Here is an 18652-nt window from a genome sequence, read left to right on the forward strand (position 1 = left end):
GTTAACAAGCCTCGGGTGTAATGTGAACCAGGAGTGTGTGTGTGTGTGTGTGTCTGTGTGCGAGCTGCGAACAGTCTTCCCAGTCAGTCTCTGGCTGCCGGTGCGAGCTGCTACCATCACTGCATTCTTTTCTATCCTCTTATTCCTTTGTCAGTCTTTCCAGATTGGGTCCACCTGTTTTTTTTAGGACACATAATGTTTCAGTCGTCAGTGGGGTTTTGAATTTGGAATCAAAGTACGTACGTATCTTTTGATTCCTTTTTTTTTTAACTCTTAAGTCACGTTCATACAACTCGTGCAACCATCTCGTGTGTTTCAGAAGCAACGCTGCTGCCCGTGAGGATTTGTGAGATGCTGACCAGTTCCAGCTGATAGACAAATGAACCAACCAACCGTGTCAGTAAGGATGTGTAATTACTACACCTCACATTTGCATCTGCTGTTGTTTGCGGTTTTGTGGAGCCTCAGCTTCCTGAGCCCGCTCTCCGCCTGGCCGGGCACCGGTCGCAGCAAGCCAAAGGATCAGCAGGACCCTAATGTTCGGGACTGGGGGGACTATTCGGACCTCCCTCCGGGGATCGAGCAGGGACAGGTGGATGAAGAAGTAGAACATGCAGACAACAGAGGTGCAGGAGTATCAACATCCAGCCTGGCTCCTGAGCTGGATTTCCTGGCTGAATTTGCAGGTAAGAGAACAGATCAGCTGATGTGTGTCTTTGTGCGTCGACCGTCTCACAACCTCCTTCAACCCTCTAGGTAAAAAGCGGTTGTGGGTGATAACAGCGCCATCGCACAATGACCACTACCTGCATATGATGGAGAAACAGCTGGAAGAGATGGAGCAGGTACTCTACTGATTTATTCCCTAGTCAGAACAAAAACCCTACATGGGAATTTCACTCTCAACTGTTTTCCTCTCACACGCAGAAAGTGCTGAACTGTCGTCTAGCAGAAAGAGACACCTTCATCATCACCATCATTCAGAACGCCATGATGGAAGGTCGGATACAGAAAACAGCTTTCCCGGGAGAAGCCACGGTCGAGAGTCTCGACCCGGACACAGTTACCAGGCTGCTGCACTACCTGGACCTCAACAACCAGGTAAACAGGCTGCCATGAAAACAAAGCGTTTTTCCTTTGTGGTTCACCTGCTCTTGACTTCTTCTTTACACTCAACACCCATCGGTTCAGGAGCAAGGCTTCACCATGCTGGTTCTGAAGAAGAATCTGTTTGTCAGTGAGCGGTTCCCCTATCCGGTCCGAGTGGAGGCGATTCTGGAGCTCATCGATCAGTTCCCAATGAGGAAGCTGGAGAAGATGACCAGAAAAGGAGCCAACATAAGGTCCCATTATACCACTGTGTTATTACTGCACTAACAGAAAACTAAAGAGTGCTTTTATAAGGTCGTTCTGCACAGTTTACTATTAAACAGGGTATTTTGTAGGATGAAAAGAAATATAAAATAAATAAGCAAAACTGCATTTTTCCATCATATTAACGTAATGCACACATTTTCCAAATGTCCGGCAATATGAATGATCAAGATGTAAACATGTATTATCAAAGTGACTCTGCTGTACAATGCAAGTTAATGGTTCTTATATGGTACTTATTATAGAAGTTATTTAGAAGAAAAAAGAAACCCAAAATGCTGATGTTATTTTTTTATTATTTCAGGTGTAGCCCTGTTAAAAAGAAGGTTATGGTGAAAAGGAAAAAGCTAAAGAGGAAGATGGTGCTGGGCTCTCAGAGGCAGGGAAATGGGACTTCTGTGGCGGCTCTACCAAGAAAACCTCTAGACAAAAAAGCCGCCTTGAGGAGTAAGATCCAGGAAATACTAAGTGGACGGTCGAGGTTTGTTATCCGTAAGGTGCATGCTGCAGGGTCCACGAGAGGAAGGGACTCAAACAGCGGTGGTCGAGCCGCTGCCAACGGACTGGAAAAAGAGACAGAGCACAGTTCTCCCTCTGTGTCAAAGAGCAACGAAGAAGTAAAGAAGCCCAGGTGCAGTCTCTTCATATTCCTTGACAGCTTTTCAAACATAAAGGGAGGAGTATGAATATCGTGATATCTCTGAAACCGTGCTTTGGTTTTGTGAACCCATCTGGTTTGTCACGCCTCCCGTTTACACCAGATACGGATTATTTTCTTGGCACTGGATGAACTTCAAAGTAAAGCCTTTGTGTTGCATTGCAGGCCCGAGTCCACTGTGGAAGAAGATAAGAAGACACATGGAGGGAGAAACAACGAGGACAAAAGAGAGCAAAATGTAAAGGAAGATACACAGGAGAAACCCGGCTCAAAGAAGAAGGGAAAAGGAAAGAAAGGAAAGAAAGGTAAAGGGAGAGGCAAGAAGTCCAACAGAGAAGCCAGTGATGAGGATAAAGCGGCCTTGAAGGACTTTTTGGATAGTTTAAAGGGAAACAGAAGGTTGATGGTGAGAACTTTCTCTTTTGAAGTCTGTTACAGCGATATCTTTATTACAAATACATAGGAAACCTTGGACCATTTGGACTAATGTTCAAGTTTCTCTAGCTGATCTCAACGCCCAGCAGAGAAGCGACGCTTTACATCCAGCAGAAAGAGGAGAATGAGAGAAGTCACTGTGGCCTCGGCATCAGGAAGATCAGCGTTGGGACCATTGTTGAAGGCAGTGACGCAACACTCACGCTGCAGCACCACCAGCTCGGTAGGCAGTGTTTACATATGTGTGTAGAACAAATAGAATATTTGGCATCCAAAACATTTCCGTTACCAATAAGCCTCATGTGTACACGTTTAACCAAATGGCTTCCATGGTACTTCAGTACAACAGATTTGGATCTGTAACACGGACCATGCTCTTTTGACTTGGTTGCCAACATTTGTTGTTGTTGTTTAAATGCTGCGGGAACGTCTGACTGCCAAGACATCAGTCAGCAGCGGAGCAGCAGCTGTTAGTGGAAAACAAAGCATCGACAGCCGTGCTCGTGGTTCTGTGAGGTTGTAATCAGCCTCTTAAACTACAAAGGTTTTAGCTCAATGGTAACACAGCTTTGCTAAACTTGTGAGCATACTGACATTTCCTAATTTGCAGGAAACAAAAGCTCTGGCAGAATGCTATTTGTCTCTGCAGGAGGAAAAGTCGGGCACCACCAAAGTCATTAAAGTTCCTTATGGGGGAAAATATTAATGTGGGAACCTAATTTCATGAGAATCAATTCAATAGGCTTGGATGTTTTGCTCAAAACCACAAACATCTCTTGGTGACACATTGGGAGTCATTTCTCAGGAGGCTTCTTAAACAATTCAGTTGTTGTTGAGAAATGTTAGTTTGGACTAAAATGGCAGGCTGACAGCTGACAAATAAAACAATTGAGTTAGACACTCTCACATACAACAACACTGTGCAACCACAGCAATTAGACATTGACACAACATGTTGTGGATCTAAAGGTAAACAACAGTCTGCAGTAACATTTCAGTTCCTCAGAAAAAGGATTTTAGGTCGAAGAGTTCCAGGTACTTTTGGTTAAAATGCAGCAATATAGTATTGTTGTGGTTGTTTTGGGGGCTCATCACACTGTTCCTGTTGTTTTATCTGCACACATTAATTAATATATTCATATGTATGTGTGTGTTTCAGGATCAGAGCCTCCACTCAATGATGTGTCAGAGCAGCTCTTTGGTTCAGGCCTGATCTCCCTGTTGAGAGCTGAGCTCGGCCTGTCATCCGCTGACCTCTTCTCCATGACCGTCACAGACTACGACATGAGGCCTGATGTAAGAACTGCTTTTTGTCTGCTTCTCTCTTGTTTCATAATCTAATATGGACAGAGGAAATATGTGACAAACGCCAAATGTATCTTCCTCCAGAGAGTGTTTGAGGCTCCGCCATCGAGCTCTGTTCTGTTCGAGTACATCGACAACTTCCCCTCAAGGCGCTCAGAGAAAGAAAAAGAGAAGAAGAGCCCCACAGTCTGCACCAAAGACAAAGAGCCTGGAGCGGAGAACTCCCTGCTCAGGTAAATTAACGTCATTCAGTGATCAATATCATCAACTGTCCTCGAGGCAACGTCTGGGTCCCTTTCTTGCTACTAGGAAATCCAAAGTAGCATTGTCAACTGAAAGTAAAGTAATGATTAGCATTAATTTCATGGTAGAGTATGACAATGGCCTTTGATTGTGCATGAGACATTAGACAATAAAACTTGACTCTTCTTTCTGAACGTTTAGGTTCATGTCTAAGAGGAGACTGCTGCTCGTCTCTGCTCCCTCTGAGGACGACTACTCCTTCCAACAGCAGCTCACTGCTCTCAACGGACACAAGTGTCACCTGGGTGAGTCCACCTTACATTTCACAATCAGTGTATAAATGAAAATGTCATAGATGTGCTTAATGTGATGAAAATAAAAGTAATCAACCGCAACTTGACATGTATTTTTTCGGAGGAAGCTTTCATTAAAAATGTACTGCCCACCTATAATATTCAAGTGTGCATTTCTCTAGTAATGTTTGTTAATTTGAACGCATGAGCTGCTGAAAGACATATTCTTGGGTCTCTCCTCAGGTATTCGCCACTTTGCCATGTTAAAGTTGACTGGGACTGGAAGCAAAGCGTCAGGAAGTGTTGAGTTATTTCCATTAAATGGTGAGTCACAGTGATGTGGGGCGGTGAGGTGGATCTGTTTATTCAAATTTGCTCCAAATGGGTCCACTGGAATCTTTCTTGGGTCATGCCCTCCACAAAGTTTCATGGAAATCGGTGTGGTAGTTTGACCTAGTTTGAGTAGTTTCATGTTGACAGCGAAGAAAACATCATCAAACACTTTGGAGGAAGTAAAAATATTATGTGAACATACATAAAGAATTTTAGATTTTAGGTAGATTTTTGCTGTTGTTTGTAAATGTTCCTCTGTCATCCCTCCTCCAGGTCACAGTCAGAGTGAGGTGGAGCCGTTGTCCCGCGACATGGTCAACAACATGAGAGAGCAGCTGAAGATCAGCAAGGACTACTTCAGCATGCTGATCGTGGGGAAGGACGGCGACGTCAAGGCGTGGTTCCCATCCCCCATGTGGTCCCTGGATAGTGTTTACGACCTGGTGGACTCCATGGAGCTTCGCCTCCAGGAGGAAAAGCTGCAGAAGCGACTTGGGATCCACTGCCCTGAGGACAGAGGCAGAGGAGGCAGTGAGGCGGGACACTATCACGGCTATGATGAAGACAGGGCGGAGGAGAGGTACTCATAATAACCGGTCGGAGGAATGATGGGAAAAAGGAAAAAGGAGGAGGCAGCAGCTTGAGGATCTAAACTCTTGAAATGAGATGGACAGTACATGAACACAAGGATTTTATACATGAGAAAAGTTATACAAAAATGGCCTCAAAAACTCGGGACTGAAAGGATTTGATGTATTATATGTTTTTTATGTAATAAAATTGTGGAGAAAACTGAAAATAGTTATAATATAGTTTAAATACCAGAAAGTCTTGATTAAATGAAGCATATGTGCACTCTTCGAAAAACTTGTGTTGTTGACTGCAGCAGCAGAGGAAGAGGAGGGATTTCCATACAAGGCCGAGCAGTTTGCTCATTGGCAACACATCTGTCCAATGTTTTCCAAATATGTTCACTGTGTAACATGAGAACACAATGGAAAGTTTCTGTATTTTGTTGGAACAAATTTTTTTTTAAACATCTGCTTTTAAAGACCTCGGGTCAGTAAAACAATGAGTTACGGATTCTGGACTGTTTTTGCACATTTTCCATGATACCTTCAATCCAAGTTTTCTATGTGTTCTACAGTTGCAACACGCATTAAGACATCTTATCAAATGAAATTCACTTGCTGCACCGGCAGCCAAATTGACTTCCTCTGAGTAATAGCGTGCAAGCATACAGAGAGTTTGGATATTATTCATTAACATTAATCTGACTGGGCATTTAAGCAGTGTGCAGATCTGGCATCGTACACTGATAACAGTGACACTGCTCTATGGAATGTGAAATATGGAAGTAGAATTTCATGAGAAAGACAAAATAACACGTGTCCTTCGAATAGTTTTTTAATGCATGACTCTGCACAACTGTAAACTCAACAGAAAGTGATCGTAAACTTTTTTTTAAAAGCCTCACAGAGCAGAAATGTACAGTCTGGATAATACTGTCTGTAACAACTTGTTAGTTTGCTGCATCATGCCACATCATGTTTTTGCATTTTGTAAATTCTAGCATTTTGAACCTTATACTATTTACCAAATGTTAGCATGTTAACATGGTAAAGGGGTTAGCATGGTAAACATTACGCCCGAGCACGTTAGCATTGTCACAAGCATGTTGGCATGATGTTAGCATACAGCTCAAAGCACCAGTGTTATAGAGTGCACCCTGAGCTGCGGAGACGTAATGCAGAACCCACGGCCACATCCTTTACTGCTGTTTCTCAGCCTTGTCACGTCGTTGTCACATTAAATAAAAAGTGTTGTAAAATATATATATACTTTTTATATATAAATATAATTGACATGTTTAGCTGCTTGAGGATGAACGTACATCGGTTGTTGAGCACCGAGGGAAATTGCAGGGAGAGGCACAGGCAAATCCATGAGATCAAAACTCACTGATAACACAGGCTGTGACGCTCACACACACAGAACACATACCACTGAGAGAGGAAGTAGATGTAGACAGAAAATCCTTCCAGCACAAACACACACTCTCTCATTCAGGGTCAACCAGTATCGCTCTCGCTCGCTTCCCGACAGCAGCAGAAACCCACAGTGACCAACTGATCAAACACTCTCTACCACTTTCTCCTGCAACCATCCCCTGGGATCGCTGTCCTCAATATGGTGAGTAAAACCTAATAATCAACTAAAACAATATAAAATGTTCACCTGAAAGATGTTAGAATTTCATATTTACAGACTTCTTATGAATGGATATTTCTTCATGCTTGCGCACAAGGTTTTGCGAACACGAGATCGGAGATGAAAAGCTGTTATCTTTCATGTGACCTCAACATAGCTTAGAATAAAACTTGTCAATCAATGGCTTGATCAAATCTTAGATCTGCCTCGGATATCGAAGACTTTGACTTTTGACCTTGTTTTGACTCATTTCTTCACAGTTTTTGTGTGAAAACAGTAGTAGTCACAGGTCGTGTTGGTACTTTTTGGTCTTGGGTCAACTAGATTAAGCAAGGCGACTTTTTGCCTGCACTTTTACATCACAGTGGAAAGAGAGATAGTGGTTCCTCTTTGCTTTGAGCAGAAGAGCTCTGTCTCTGCAGCCCATAAGACTGCAAATGTACAGATAACTACAAAGTTCACAGCATTTAATGCTCCAAAAGAATAATGTATTTTTTCTTTGCATGGACTTCCAAATGCTGCCTATGCAAATAATAAAATGAAGAGAGTTGTTGTTTGATACTTGCAATCATGTTGGAATCTAATTGTTGGAAGGGTTTTTACAACATTGCAGCATCTCACGTTTAGAGAAGCAGTAACTGTAACTACAAGATGTGTTGGGTAATTTTTAGTTGAGTGCAGATGAAAAACGAGAAGCACAAGAAGGGAACTTTCCTCCGTTTCTTTTCCTCTGATTGATTTTTTACAATATTCAGTGTTTGAAGTGGACACACTTTGTCAAGCCGCTGCTGAAAGGTGTCGCTGACAACTCTGAAGCCACAACCCAAATTCTAGCAACATTTTTTCTAAGATACAGCTGTTAAAAAAAATACTACTAAACAGCTTTCTTCACGATGATGATGGCAACCCTGTGAAACTCAAACTGAGGCCAGATCACATACCCAGCACAAACAAGCACCTCCTGCGTTTAAGACCACCTCCTCTTAAATGTGGTTACTGTGGTTAGTGTGTTTACACCTGCCCAGACTAGTGTCACCAAGCAGAGTCCGATTTAGCAGCATGTTCACAGCTCTGTGTCCCACTGCTCTTATCTCCACTTCCTGGTCACGTGCTTCTGACTCTAGTCAGACCGGCCTTATTAAAATAGGTGTGGCTTTATAAAACAGCAGAAGTGCTGATATCAAAATGGATGAAACCTACTTTTTAGGTGCCCGCTTAGAATGCAACTTGTGGCTGATCATGCATCTCTCAGTATAATTGCTCATTCTGCACTCTTCTCAGAGGAACCAGATAATGAGATGGATTATTCATTTGTATCACAGCTGAAGCAACACTATAACCATTGTGTTTCAGTATAATTAAATATTTAATATACACCATAAACCAAAATTATTCCACGCCATGTCCAGCCTAATGCAACTATTCACTCCTATGTAAAGACAAACAACCAATCACACGCACAATCACACCAACTAACCTGACACAATCTGTCTTTAGACTGTGGGAGGAAGCCGGAGGACAATAACTACTAACGGACAAATGTACCTTTTGTTTACAACGAGAGATTTGCACATGAAAGATGATCAGCTAATGCGTTCATATGAAAAGACAAACAAGGAAGTCTATAAAAGTTTGATTAGACAATTGATAAAACTATTATGAAGTATAGTCACTAAACGCTCAGTATAGCAAATGCTTTCACTTCTAGTTTAAGCGTATTTTCTGCAGCGTTCTCATACTTTGTAACTGCTAAGATTAATTGATGACTCTAAATTAGAGAATTGTGATTAATGGACGACCTGTAGCTCTTTAGTCAGAGCCGTGTGAGAATTAGTATTTGTGTAAATGAGAAACAACCAGATCAGATATTTAAGTAACTAAAGTGAAAGCTGGAATATCTCTGATTGGGTAAAACATTTGTAAATAAGAGAAGGAAACGTCTTGACGGGAAATAAGGTATTTTTAAAGTGTTGCAACTGTGTTTCTGTGTGAATCTAGTTGTCAATGTGTTTAAGAGTGTTTCTTTTCTTCCTCTTTTGCTTTGACCCACAGTTTCTCTTTAGCACCTTCAGCTTCTTCTTTATTGACAATTAACTCTGCCTCTTATCCGCTTCCATTCATTCCAGGCTAACAAGTCTGATATAAAGGCCATGATGGCTCGCTTCGAAGTGAGTGAGTCAAGCAATGACGACACTTCACCGGCTGGACGTAAACAAGCGCTGGGCCCCACACTCTCCTCCGGGCCGACCACACCCATAAAGAAACCTCTCGGGCGAGAGAGCTTCTCGGGCAGCGCCATTATAATTCCTTCTAAACCAGCTTACCTTAAAAATGCTGTACCCACGAAAAATGACACAGTGGTCAATGAGCCAAACAAAACTAAAGCCCTGACTAGCAGGTTTGCCAACACACAGGTTGACACCAACGCCAGAATCAAACCTTTTGTGGGTAATAAACAGCAAATACCCATGAAGCCAGAACCTTCAATGCCTCCTGAAGTTAAAGTCCCTGTATTCAAGGCTCCTCTCACCAAGCCCCCCCTCAGCTCCACCCTGTCCAACTCCACACCTAAACCAGCTCCAGCACTCACCTCCAAGCCCAGCTGGGTAAAACACAACACTGGTGGTGTGCCCTCCAGAGCCAGCTCCCCACCCAAAATACCACCTTTACAACCAAAACCGAGCAGCAGCATTATAAAACAATGGCAGCAAAGTGAAGAAAAGGCCGGAGCCAACACGGACACCGCCGACAAACCTTCACCTCAAATAAAGCCCCTGTCCAACTTTAGGGCTTCTCAGAATGTGTCCAACAAGGAGAAGGACAACAGCGAGCAGCAGGAAAACGGTGGAACCAGCAAAGCGCCACGCTTTCTCACTAACTCCGGACCTCCTGCCGGACCTCCGGCCTCTAAAAAGCCAAGTTTTAAGCGGCCAATCAAGGACTCCCCTCAGCGCGGCACTGATGACGCCGATGCCATTGGCCCAAAGCGTAACCCTCTACCCAACAATTTAGCTTTGGGTCCTGCTCCTGCTAAACCCAACCGACCCCCCAAAGTCAACCTGGAGAACTTTAAAAGAGGTGTGGCCTCTGAGGATGGTAAGTTACAGCTTGGTTTACTTAATAATGACTTAGTGAACAAAGATGCTGATTATGAACCTGGAGCTCCAATCCGTGCACTAATATTAATATTTAAAGTATTTAATCAATCAGCACTATGGGGCAATACATAATTTTCCTATACGAGGGGCCTAATCACTGTTTTAGTAGTAATAATTACACCTGAGCATGCATTATCTCAAAGATGTGTGTTCACTAAACTTGAACTTAACTCAAGCAGGTAATCTTAATTTTAACTCATCGGAAAGTTCATACTTGTACCCCAGCATGTTCAGAGTCTTGTTGAACATTTCTTATCACTTATTCACCCTCCTAATTTCAATGAGTCCCAATATTGGTTTTGCTCGATGGATTCTGAATTGTTCCAAAACTATCAAATTATACTCAAAACAATTACCTGATAAATTGCTTCCAACGTTTTTGCAATATGGAGAAACAGCATTTAGAACCAAATGCAGGGAGATGAATACATAAAATAAAGACCCAAAACAGAGGAAATGTTACAGTTCATTCCTACAAAATGTTTTGGAGTTGCTCTGCATCAGAAGTGTCAGTATTTCTAAATAAAACATGTTCAGGTCATTGACCTTTCAACTGAGATCGTGTGGACATGTAAAGTGTTTCCGTGTCTCTCTCAAAAAGATCTTGACCTCAATTAGACAGTTGTTTTTTTTAAACAGAGACTCACTAAGTTCGACCAATAATCTGCAGAACAGAAAATACAAATACGGGTATGTAAGTATAAATCGTCATCACGCTTGACTTTTACCATTATGAATGGGAGGAAGTTTAACAATGTGTTGAACAAACCAAAGGGTGCGACGGAGGAGAAGAGTTTCAGGCGACGGAGAAACACACGTGGCACCAAAGGCAGAAGTGCGTCAACTATATCTGGCTGCATTTCCATCTTATATCTGGAAATGGAAAGTCTCCCCAAACTCTGCAAAAGGTGTTGGCATAGTTTCTTCTAAAATACATTTCATCCAGTCACCAGGCTCTGTGGGCGGAGCCATGCAGGGGGGTTACTGTGATGAAGGCCACAAAACGGTCGGCAGGTCTTGTGACCAAAAAGGAAAAAGCAGAAGAGAAGGGGTTTGTCTTGTTTGGCTGTCTCAAGTGCATTTCCTCTCCATCTCTAGCAGGACAGACTTTGTGTAGACATGTCCGAAGTGTGAAGAGGGGTGTTGCTCAAGCCTCTTTGTGGTTTCAGTGGCATTAGTAATGTGCAAGCTGCAGCGGTTGAGGCTACTTTGAGATATTTGTCCAAACAACGCAAATAACCTCCTTGTCCGCAGAACTGCATCGAAGTTATGTTCCTATTTCCATTTCCAGTGTGTTCTTTACATAACTAATTTTGCATTTTGTATATTCCGTGCAAAGTGTGTTAGACAGAAGTAGCTCGACAAATGCTCCGAGTGTAAGATAACAGACCAAAGTGACAGTAACACTCTTAGTTCTGCTATTTCCCCCGCGTCAAGTTCCTCGTCCAGTTTCTCCTTCTCCTCCCCCCTTCACTGTCCACCCCCCCGACAGCTGACTTTCACCACATGAGGAAGTAAGGGAGCGTTTTGAGAGAGAGGCTGTTTTTAGACGCACACCTGATCAGCATTTATTTCCAGTCAGAGGTGAAGGATGAATTCTGATATTCATTAAATCAACTGAAACAATACTGGAGGACAGAAGATCGTGGCTCCACAGGCACGTCCTCAATCGTTTTACCTTTTGTTCCTCATCATGATGTCCTCTGCTATGTTGATGTCTCTCTGAAAGATTAGTGACCATGAACACGAGTCAGGTTTAAAGATTGGATTTCTTATGCATTTTGACTTAGAGCATTTGCTTTTTCCTCTGGCTTGATGGTTAGATTTGCTCCAAGGTGGTGGTGAAATATACATATGTTCAATTTTGAGCTGCTTATACTTGAGAATTTCCAATTTGTGCAGTTTTATATTTGTACAACAACAATTTAGAGGTAAATATTGATACAAACCCTATGATGAGCTGAAATTTGATAAAATATGAAGCAGTGTTATGGATAAACTCTTATAATAATAATAAAACAATTAACAGGAGCCATTCTGCTCCATTTAGGCTACTTTCACTTTTAATACTTTTAGGTACATTTCTGTTTGATTTTGAATGAAAGATCTTTACTATTAATTGAGTATTTTTGCGCTGTCTTATTGGTTCTTGGAGTTTTCTTTCTTATTTTTGTTTGACTTTCATGAGCTCATTTAGTTCGACAAGAACACTTCTGCTTCTGGCTATAGATCTTCAATGATTCAAGATCTCAGGATCGTGTGCACAAGCAAACATCTAGAAAATGTGGAGGATTGTCTGCTTGACTATTCCCAGCCTTTGTAAATGGGACACTGCCATTTCCACATAAATCACAGAAATGATAAATGCTGCGGATGATGGTCCATCTGGCTTCCTGAGACATAGTTCTCTGCGGTTGCAGGAGGACAGTGGACTACAACATGAATGCAAACAGGCGACACCAGAGCTGTTATGGGACACAGAGTTCCACTATTAGTGTCTATTTTTTAGCTTTAGTTTGGGAAACACTGCTTGTCTTGATTCTCCTCATGTCACCACACTGCTCTGCATAAAGAACAGACGTGAGACAGGTTTCACTTCTCTATTTCAACACACAGGTCCCGCCACCTTTAAGAAACCCGTCATCCCTGCTCCTAATCCGAGTAACCTCCGCACCAATGTGATCCCTCCTCCAACAGCTCCGCCTGAACTCCCCAGTCTGCCCCCACGACACCCTGGATCCTTGTGAGTCACACATTCCTGCACACGCACACAAACACACTAAGTAAATGTTGTGAATAAAGCTTCAAACTAAAGATTAACCCCGACTGTGCTTTTCAGGATCCAAGATGAGGAAATCTACGATGATCTTGAAGATTTAAACAGCGCTCCTCAACCTCCACCTCTACCACTACCCTCAGGTTCAGATCTTAATTATTGATCGAATGAAATGCATTCTTATATCCTATATAATGTCTGTCTTATACTTCTTACTTCCCGAGTTTTGTCTCCATTGTACAAAACGTGGCACATAAAGGTTGTTTTAAATCATGCAGTTCCCAACATTTATAATTTATTCTTCCTCCTCGGCAGGTCACCCCAGTCAGAGGGCAAAGGTGAGCCACGGTGTATTTCCTTCATTTACATACACACAGATTTGCATGCAGGTATCAGAGGTGGAAACAAGCACTAGAAGTGAACTTACAGATATGTGACTGATAAACTCTGTGGAAATATTGAAACTGCAGCATTTACATGAGATGAAAAGATAAAGTGTCACAAGTAAATAAGAATAGATAAATAGGGTCAATAAGGATAGATTAAAGTGTATGTATAAAGCAAAAGGGTGATTCCAAGTCCGATGACACCAGAAAACGGAAAATCAGAGGGAAAATGTTAGAAATTAATAATGTGAAATATCAACAGTATGATGGGGATTAATGGAAAATATGTTTTACATGGTTTACAGAGGTATCTCATACAGTATGTGATCAGAATTCTAGGTTTTAGTCGCTGATTCTACTTCTATCTTCTCCAACCAGGAGGAAGTTGATGATGATGACGGAGACATGTATGATGATCTCGAAGACCGATGGTGAGAGAATGTTTAGCTCTTTATTTTGCCACATTGTTAAATTTAAAATATCATAACTTTATTTTGTGTATATTTGTAGGATTAGATTATTTTTTTACTGACACTAGTTTGGGACTTCAAGTGTTTCAGTTGAGCCTGAAACACAATGTGATCTTATCTGGCTTTTGTGTATTTTTACAGATGCATCACTTCAATTTGGTTTCAGTCCCAGTTCAGCTGTGTCATACTTTACTAACACTGCTCTCTGGTGGTTATTTTGCAACACTACAACATAGTATATTAGCAGAATTCATTGGATTAGTTGCCTTAATTACCTTTCTGTATGTATTTGCATGTGGTATGATTTTTTTAATTCTAGTACTCCATAATAAGAAGTTTTCAATGTTGTAATCTCAAAAGCTTCACATCATAGAAGTACATTTGTTTTTCTATCAAACTTAGCACTCCCTCTCTATTTCCCTCTAAAGGGAGGAACAAGAAAAGCAGAAAGAGAAAGAGAAAGAGAAAGAAAAAGAGAAAGAGGCAAAGGAGGCGAAAAAACGACAGGAGGCTGAGAAGAAGGAGCAGAAGGACCGGGAGAAGAAGGAACAAGATGCCAGAAAGAAATTCAAGGTGAGGAGAACAAGAGTGACACGTGTTCCATCCACGTTGTTGCATTTACAGTGTGTGCACATGCAAACACTTGCAGGCCTGAATATTACTTTTCTTAAAACATGACACAATCTACTGTATTTTTTTCAGTGTACCTTTTTAATATGTTTTTTTCTGCCTGTCTGTGTGTGTGTGTGTGTGTGTGTGTGTGTGTGTGTAGTTGGTTGGGCCCCTGGAGGTCATCCAGCAGGGCAAAGCTTGTGTGGACTGCAAAGGCGGTAAATCCGACCTTAGTCTGAAGCTGGGAGACAGTCTGGACATCTTACGTGTCCAAGGAAACCCGGAGGGGAAATGGCTGGGACGGACTCAGGATGGATCCAGTACGTTCACATGTTTAAAACTAATGACTAATTTTCTTCCAGTACAATGTTGTGTGACATTCCTTCTGTCCCACCTGGAAATACAGGACAAAACACATGGCACTTATATGTGTACTGTTATACAACACGCACTCTATTACATCTGTCCATTTATGCAAAGAATCCTAATTAAGGGCAATAATTCAAATTCCATTTTGTTCTTTGTTTCTAATAGTCGGTTACGTAAAAACCATCTCAGTGGAAATTGACTTCAACTCGCTGAAGAATCGTTCACCTCAGCAGGAGGAGGACCAAGAAGTCTACGATGACATTGGTGTGGTCTCTGCTGATAACAGGTACCAGGAATATGAAATGAAATGTTTTACTCCACATTCGACAATTCTCTCTTAGTTTGTAAGAATCTGAAACTGAAATGCAAAGTATATTTTCTCAATGGAAACTATCGATAAGATAACCGAGTGTTATTCAACACAGAAGCAAAGACAGTGGTTGTTAAGATTTCTCCGGTCAAGCTAAAGGACTTATTTAATTTAACTGCACCATTACCAGCAGATTTAAAAGGTTAGGGTAGTAGCACAACTCTTTTGGATCAGTTTTTAATAAATTATGAGAAATGAAAGTTCAATAAATGAAATTGATATAATGTCTTCTTCTCTCTCTACAGTAGCAGTAAGGGACCAGGAGGTACGACTTCAACCTGACAGTGTTACCACTTGTTTCGTTACATATGTCACCAATTAAAACATGTCACCGACTAAAATATGTGTGTTTCTCTTGTAGTTGTCCTTCCGCCGCTGCCGGGAGACGAAGGAGAAATATACGACGACGTTGTTGATCCAAACCTGGAAAGCAGGTAGGAACTGACCCGGCGATTTAGAAGAATTGGGTAGATGGATAAAAAGCAGTTTTAGTCTCTCTTTAAACTTTTCTGAAGAAGAAACGAAGGCTGATAATGTTAAATGGTTAAAAAGGAGGGATTGAAAATTACACATAAATGCTTTATAAATTTCTAGTCCCGTGGACACCAGGGCTTCCGTCGTGAAGTCGCGCAGCTTCCTGCGGATCTTTGAGGGGAAAAATCGTCCTGGCAGCACTAAAATGTAAAATACACTCAGTAGTAAGACTGATCACAGATCTGCTGTTCACTGCTGGTGATCTCTCATGTTTCGTCTCCTCTCAAGTCTCCTTTGAGGGTCGACTTTCCTCACAGCTCTACAACAGATCAACAACCCAATTACGCCGAAGGACTCAAATTTACAAACTGACTATTGCATGAACCAAATCGTTGCGTCTGATTATCTGTGATTTTACTAATAATTACCCCGCTCTTTCTTTTTGCATGAAAATCAATCTGCTCAGACATGTGTTAACAAGTATACTCTTTTAACATTGTGCTGTGATTCATGAATATTACTAAATTGAGCTGCCTCAAATCATATACATCTACTTCAATGTTGTATTTTTTGGTTGTGTCTTGCCAGACTGCCTCCACCCAGCCAGTTCGCTGCTCAGGGGAATTCAGGTAATGCTCACTCTGATCATACTAACATTGTGTGTGGATACCTAATGAGGAAAATACACTTTTCATTATGTTTCTTCCTCGGCTTTAACAAAATAAATCTTTGGTAGCGATGTTATGGTTTGAATCTCCAAGCTACTACATGTAGAGTATGTGAAAGTGCACTTGAGCAAGGTTATAAGACGGACATCCAGACATACACAAAGGGGTTTTACAGCGACGGTTTCATTCGGTTTGGTACGTGTGCTGACACTTGTTCATGTTAGCACAGTTAAATAGAAACTCTTGTTAAGTTTCGCACTTTGCTGACTTCATGACACTTCCTCATTTTAGCCTTTACCATTTAACTGTCGTAACTTGTGGCCACAGTGACTGTTATTCAGAAAACGTCTCACAAACACTCCTTTGACAGCTTGTTTTTTATCTCCAGGAAATATTAGAATTGATCTATATGTTCATACTTTAACTTAAAGTTTCACAAGCCAAATTGTGAATCATCCCCCCACCTCATTGTTAGACCCTTTACAACTCACAATGTGTTTTTGTCTTGTGTAGTGAGATTAAAACATGCTCCCTCTGAATGCATGATGATCTCAGGTGTCAGTTGAGCATTATTTGTCTTTTTCCCTCACTGACTGTTTCCGCACGTCCCCACAGATCTGGCAGAGGATGAAGAAATATACGATGATGTTGACTCTCAAACTCTACCTCCACCTGTGCCCAGGTACAATTACATGTATCTAAAAAAAACCTCTAAGACAAAAGTGTCCATCTAATTACAACCATGACTATATTTCACAAAACTTTTTACTGTTTTGGTTTTGTCCTCTCATTTGTTTTATTTTGTCTCCAGCTTTCCGATCCTAAAAGGGAAAGGCAAGAATGAAGAGATGGACCCGAAGAAGCAGAAGAAGTTTGAGAAAGAGGAGAAGGACTTCAGGAAAAAGTTTAAAGTCTGTTTCTCTTTTTAGCAAAATTATAAATCAAGTCCTAATAATAAATAATAAAAAAGTTAAACTTAATTAATTAAAATTACTTTTGCTATCCAGACATTTAGGTCAAACCTTTTCCATAGAATAAAGTAAAGTTAAAAAGGTTTTGTCAGTCACATACTTAAGAATATTATATCATGTCAATGTCTTTCAGTATGATGGCGAGATCCAGGTGCTGCACCAGGTGACCATCGTCCACACACTGACCAATAAGAGGTGGAGTGGGAAGGAGCTGCCAGTCAAAGCAGGCGAGCAACTTGACGTCATTGTTGAAGCTGTGGACAACAAACTTATCTGTCGGAATGAAGAGGGCAAATGTGAGTGTTTGCTGTGTTTATATATGTTTGTTGTCATCTGATGATACCATAAAAAACTAACTTTTGCTTTTACAATCTTTGCTCTAAATCTCTGTCTGTCTTTTTAAACAGTTGGTCACGTTTCAACGAGCCACATTGTTTCAGAGTAAGTATCAGAAACAATTGCACATTCACACACAGGAAAAGAGAGACATCTGTGCTGATCACTCTGTTTTCCTTCGCAGTGATGCTGATATCTACGATGACATCAACGGTACAGTTTAAATTAATCATTTTTTTCTCATGAATACATTTCGGCAGAGTGACATGATTCTAATTTTCTTATTGTATTTCCAGACTGTATTTATGACAACGACTGAGAAACATCCTGCACTGGGTTGAATGGTTTACACTGATGTTCCTCATGTTATTTATTATGTTTTATTGATGATACACTCTAGAAGTCCACCTGATCATCAAACTGATTTGTCATTTCATTTTCATGCCATTATTTATTATTCGATATTTGGCATATTGGACGAGTGGGCAGAATTTGAAGATTTGAAACCGGCTGGCAGTAAAGTCCTTTTGAACAATTCGATTCCTTTTCATTTGTATTTCTAAAAACCTAAAAAAGCTTGATGTTGATATGTTACTTGCAATGTTTAGGGAAACCTTTGTTGAATCAACAGTATTTCCATATTTCTGTTTTTATATTGTACCTGTTTCCCCCCCCTAATGGATGTGTCAACTGTATTATTCAATAATATCATAAGAATTGCAGCATGTTTAAATGAAAGTTGTAAATATTACTTCCTACTTTGTCTTAAATTGCTGTACATGTTAAATTCTTATAATAACTCTGGTTTCTTTGTGTCGGGTATTAAAATGTAAAATAAAAGAAGTATCCTGAAATTATCTATTTTCTACAGTGAAAATCCTGAAATGATCTATTCCACAGTGAAAATGTTGGACTTTACTTTGAAAAATCTCCAAAACTATATAGTAAAAATCACATCATCACCACAGCACCTGCAGATACAAAGCAACACCTGAATAGCCCCAAGGATTTTATTAATAATAGCTAATTTTAAGTGAGAGCCTTTTAGATTACTATACTTAAATACAATTTCTAAAATTTCTAGGACTGCAAAGCAGCACTGGGCCGGCCCGAGCACATGCATTTTGAAGCGTTGCAAGCTTTCTAATTTTCTGCAAATTTTGGTAAGAATTTGAGCATGTTAAAGCCCTCAAAAAGCCAATTAATTTGC

At 40.9% G+C, this 18652-nt stretch overlaps 2 protein-coding genes across 3 annotated transcripts; both read left to right on the plus strand.

Moving 5' to 3' along the window:
- Positions 1–406: 406 nt before the first annotated feature.
- On the plus strand, positions 407–5231 carry ccdc80l2 (coiled-coil domain containing 80 like 2). The gene is made up of 12 exons (XM_061081695.1): positions 407–686; positions 757–845; positions 928–1101; positions 1192–1343; positions 1679–2005; positions 2198–2438; positions 2537–2690; positions 3627–3763; positions 3857–4005; positions 4217–4320; positions 4552–4632; positions 4915–5231. Exons 1-12 carry the CDS (start codon positions 407–409, stop codon positions 5229–5231), a joined length of 2205 nt encoding a protein of 734 aa, XP_060937678.1.
- Positions 5232–6717: 1486 nt separating this feature from the next.
- fyb1b (FYN binding protein 1 b) lies at positions 6718–18299 on the plus strand. Of its 2 annotated transcripts, XM_061070736.1 has the most exons (19): positions 6718–6834; positions 8979–9948; positions 12627–12753; positions 12850–12929; positions 13102–13124; positions 13551–13603; positions 14071–14215; positions 14415–14574; positions 14789–14909; positions 15239–15258; positions 15355–15427; positions 15588–15674; positions 16056–16096; positions 16751–16817; positions 16947–17046; positions 17240–17402; positions 17514–17547; positions 17627–17655; positions 17739–18299. In XM_061070736.1, the coding sequence occupies exons 1-19, from the start codon at positions 6832–6834 to the stop codon at positions 17759–17761; spliced, it is 2319 nt and encodes a 772-aa protein (XP_060926719.1). In that variant the 5' UTR covers positions 6718–6831; the 3' UTR covers positions 17762–18299. The 2 variants fall into 2 exon arrangements, with proteins under 2 accessions (XP_060926719.1, XP_060926720.1); XM_061070737.1 differs by lacking the exon at positions 15588–15674.
- Positions 18300–18652: the final 353 nt, after the last annotated feature.

Source organism: Limanda limanda, chromosome 1 (assembly GCF_963576545.1).
Source record: "Limanda limanda chromosome 1, fLimLim1.1, whole genome shotgun sequence".
Taxonomy (NCBI): domain Eukaryota; kingdom Metazoa; phylum Chordata; class Actinopteri; order Pleuronectiformes; family Pleuronectidae; genus Limanda; species Limanda limanda.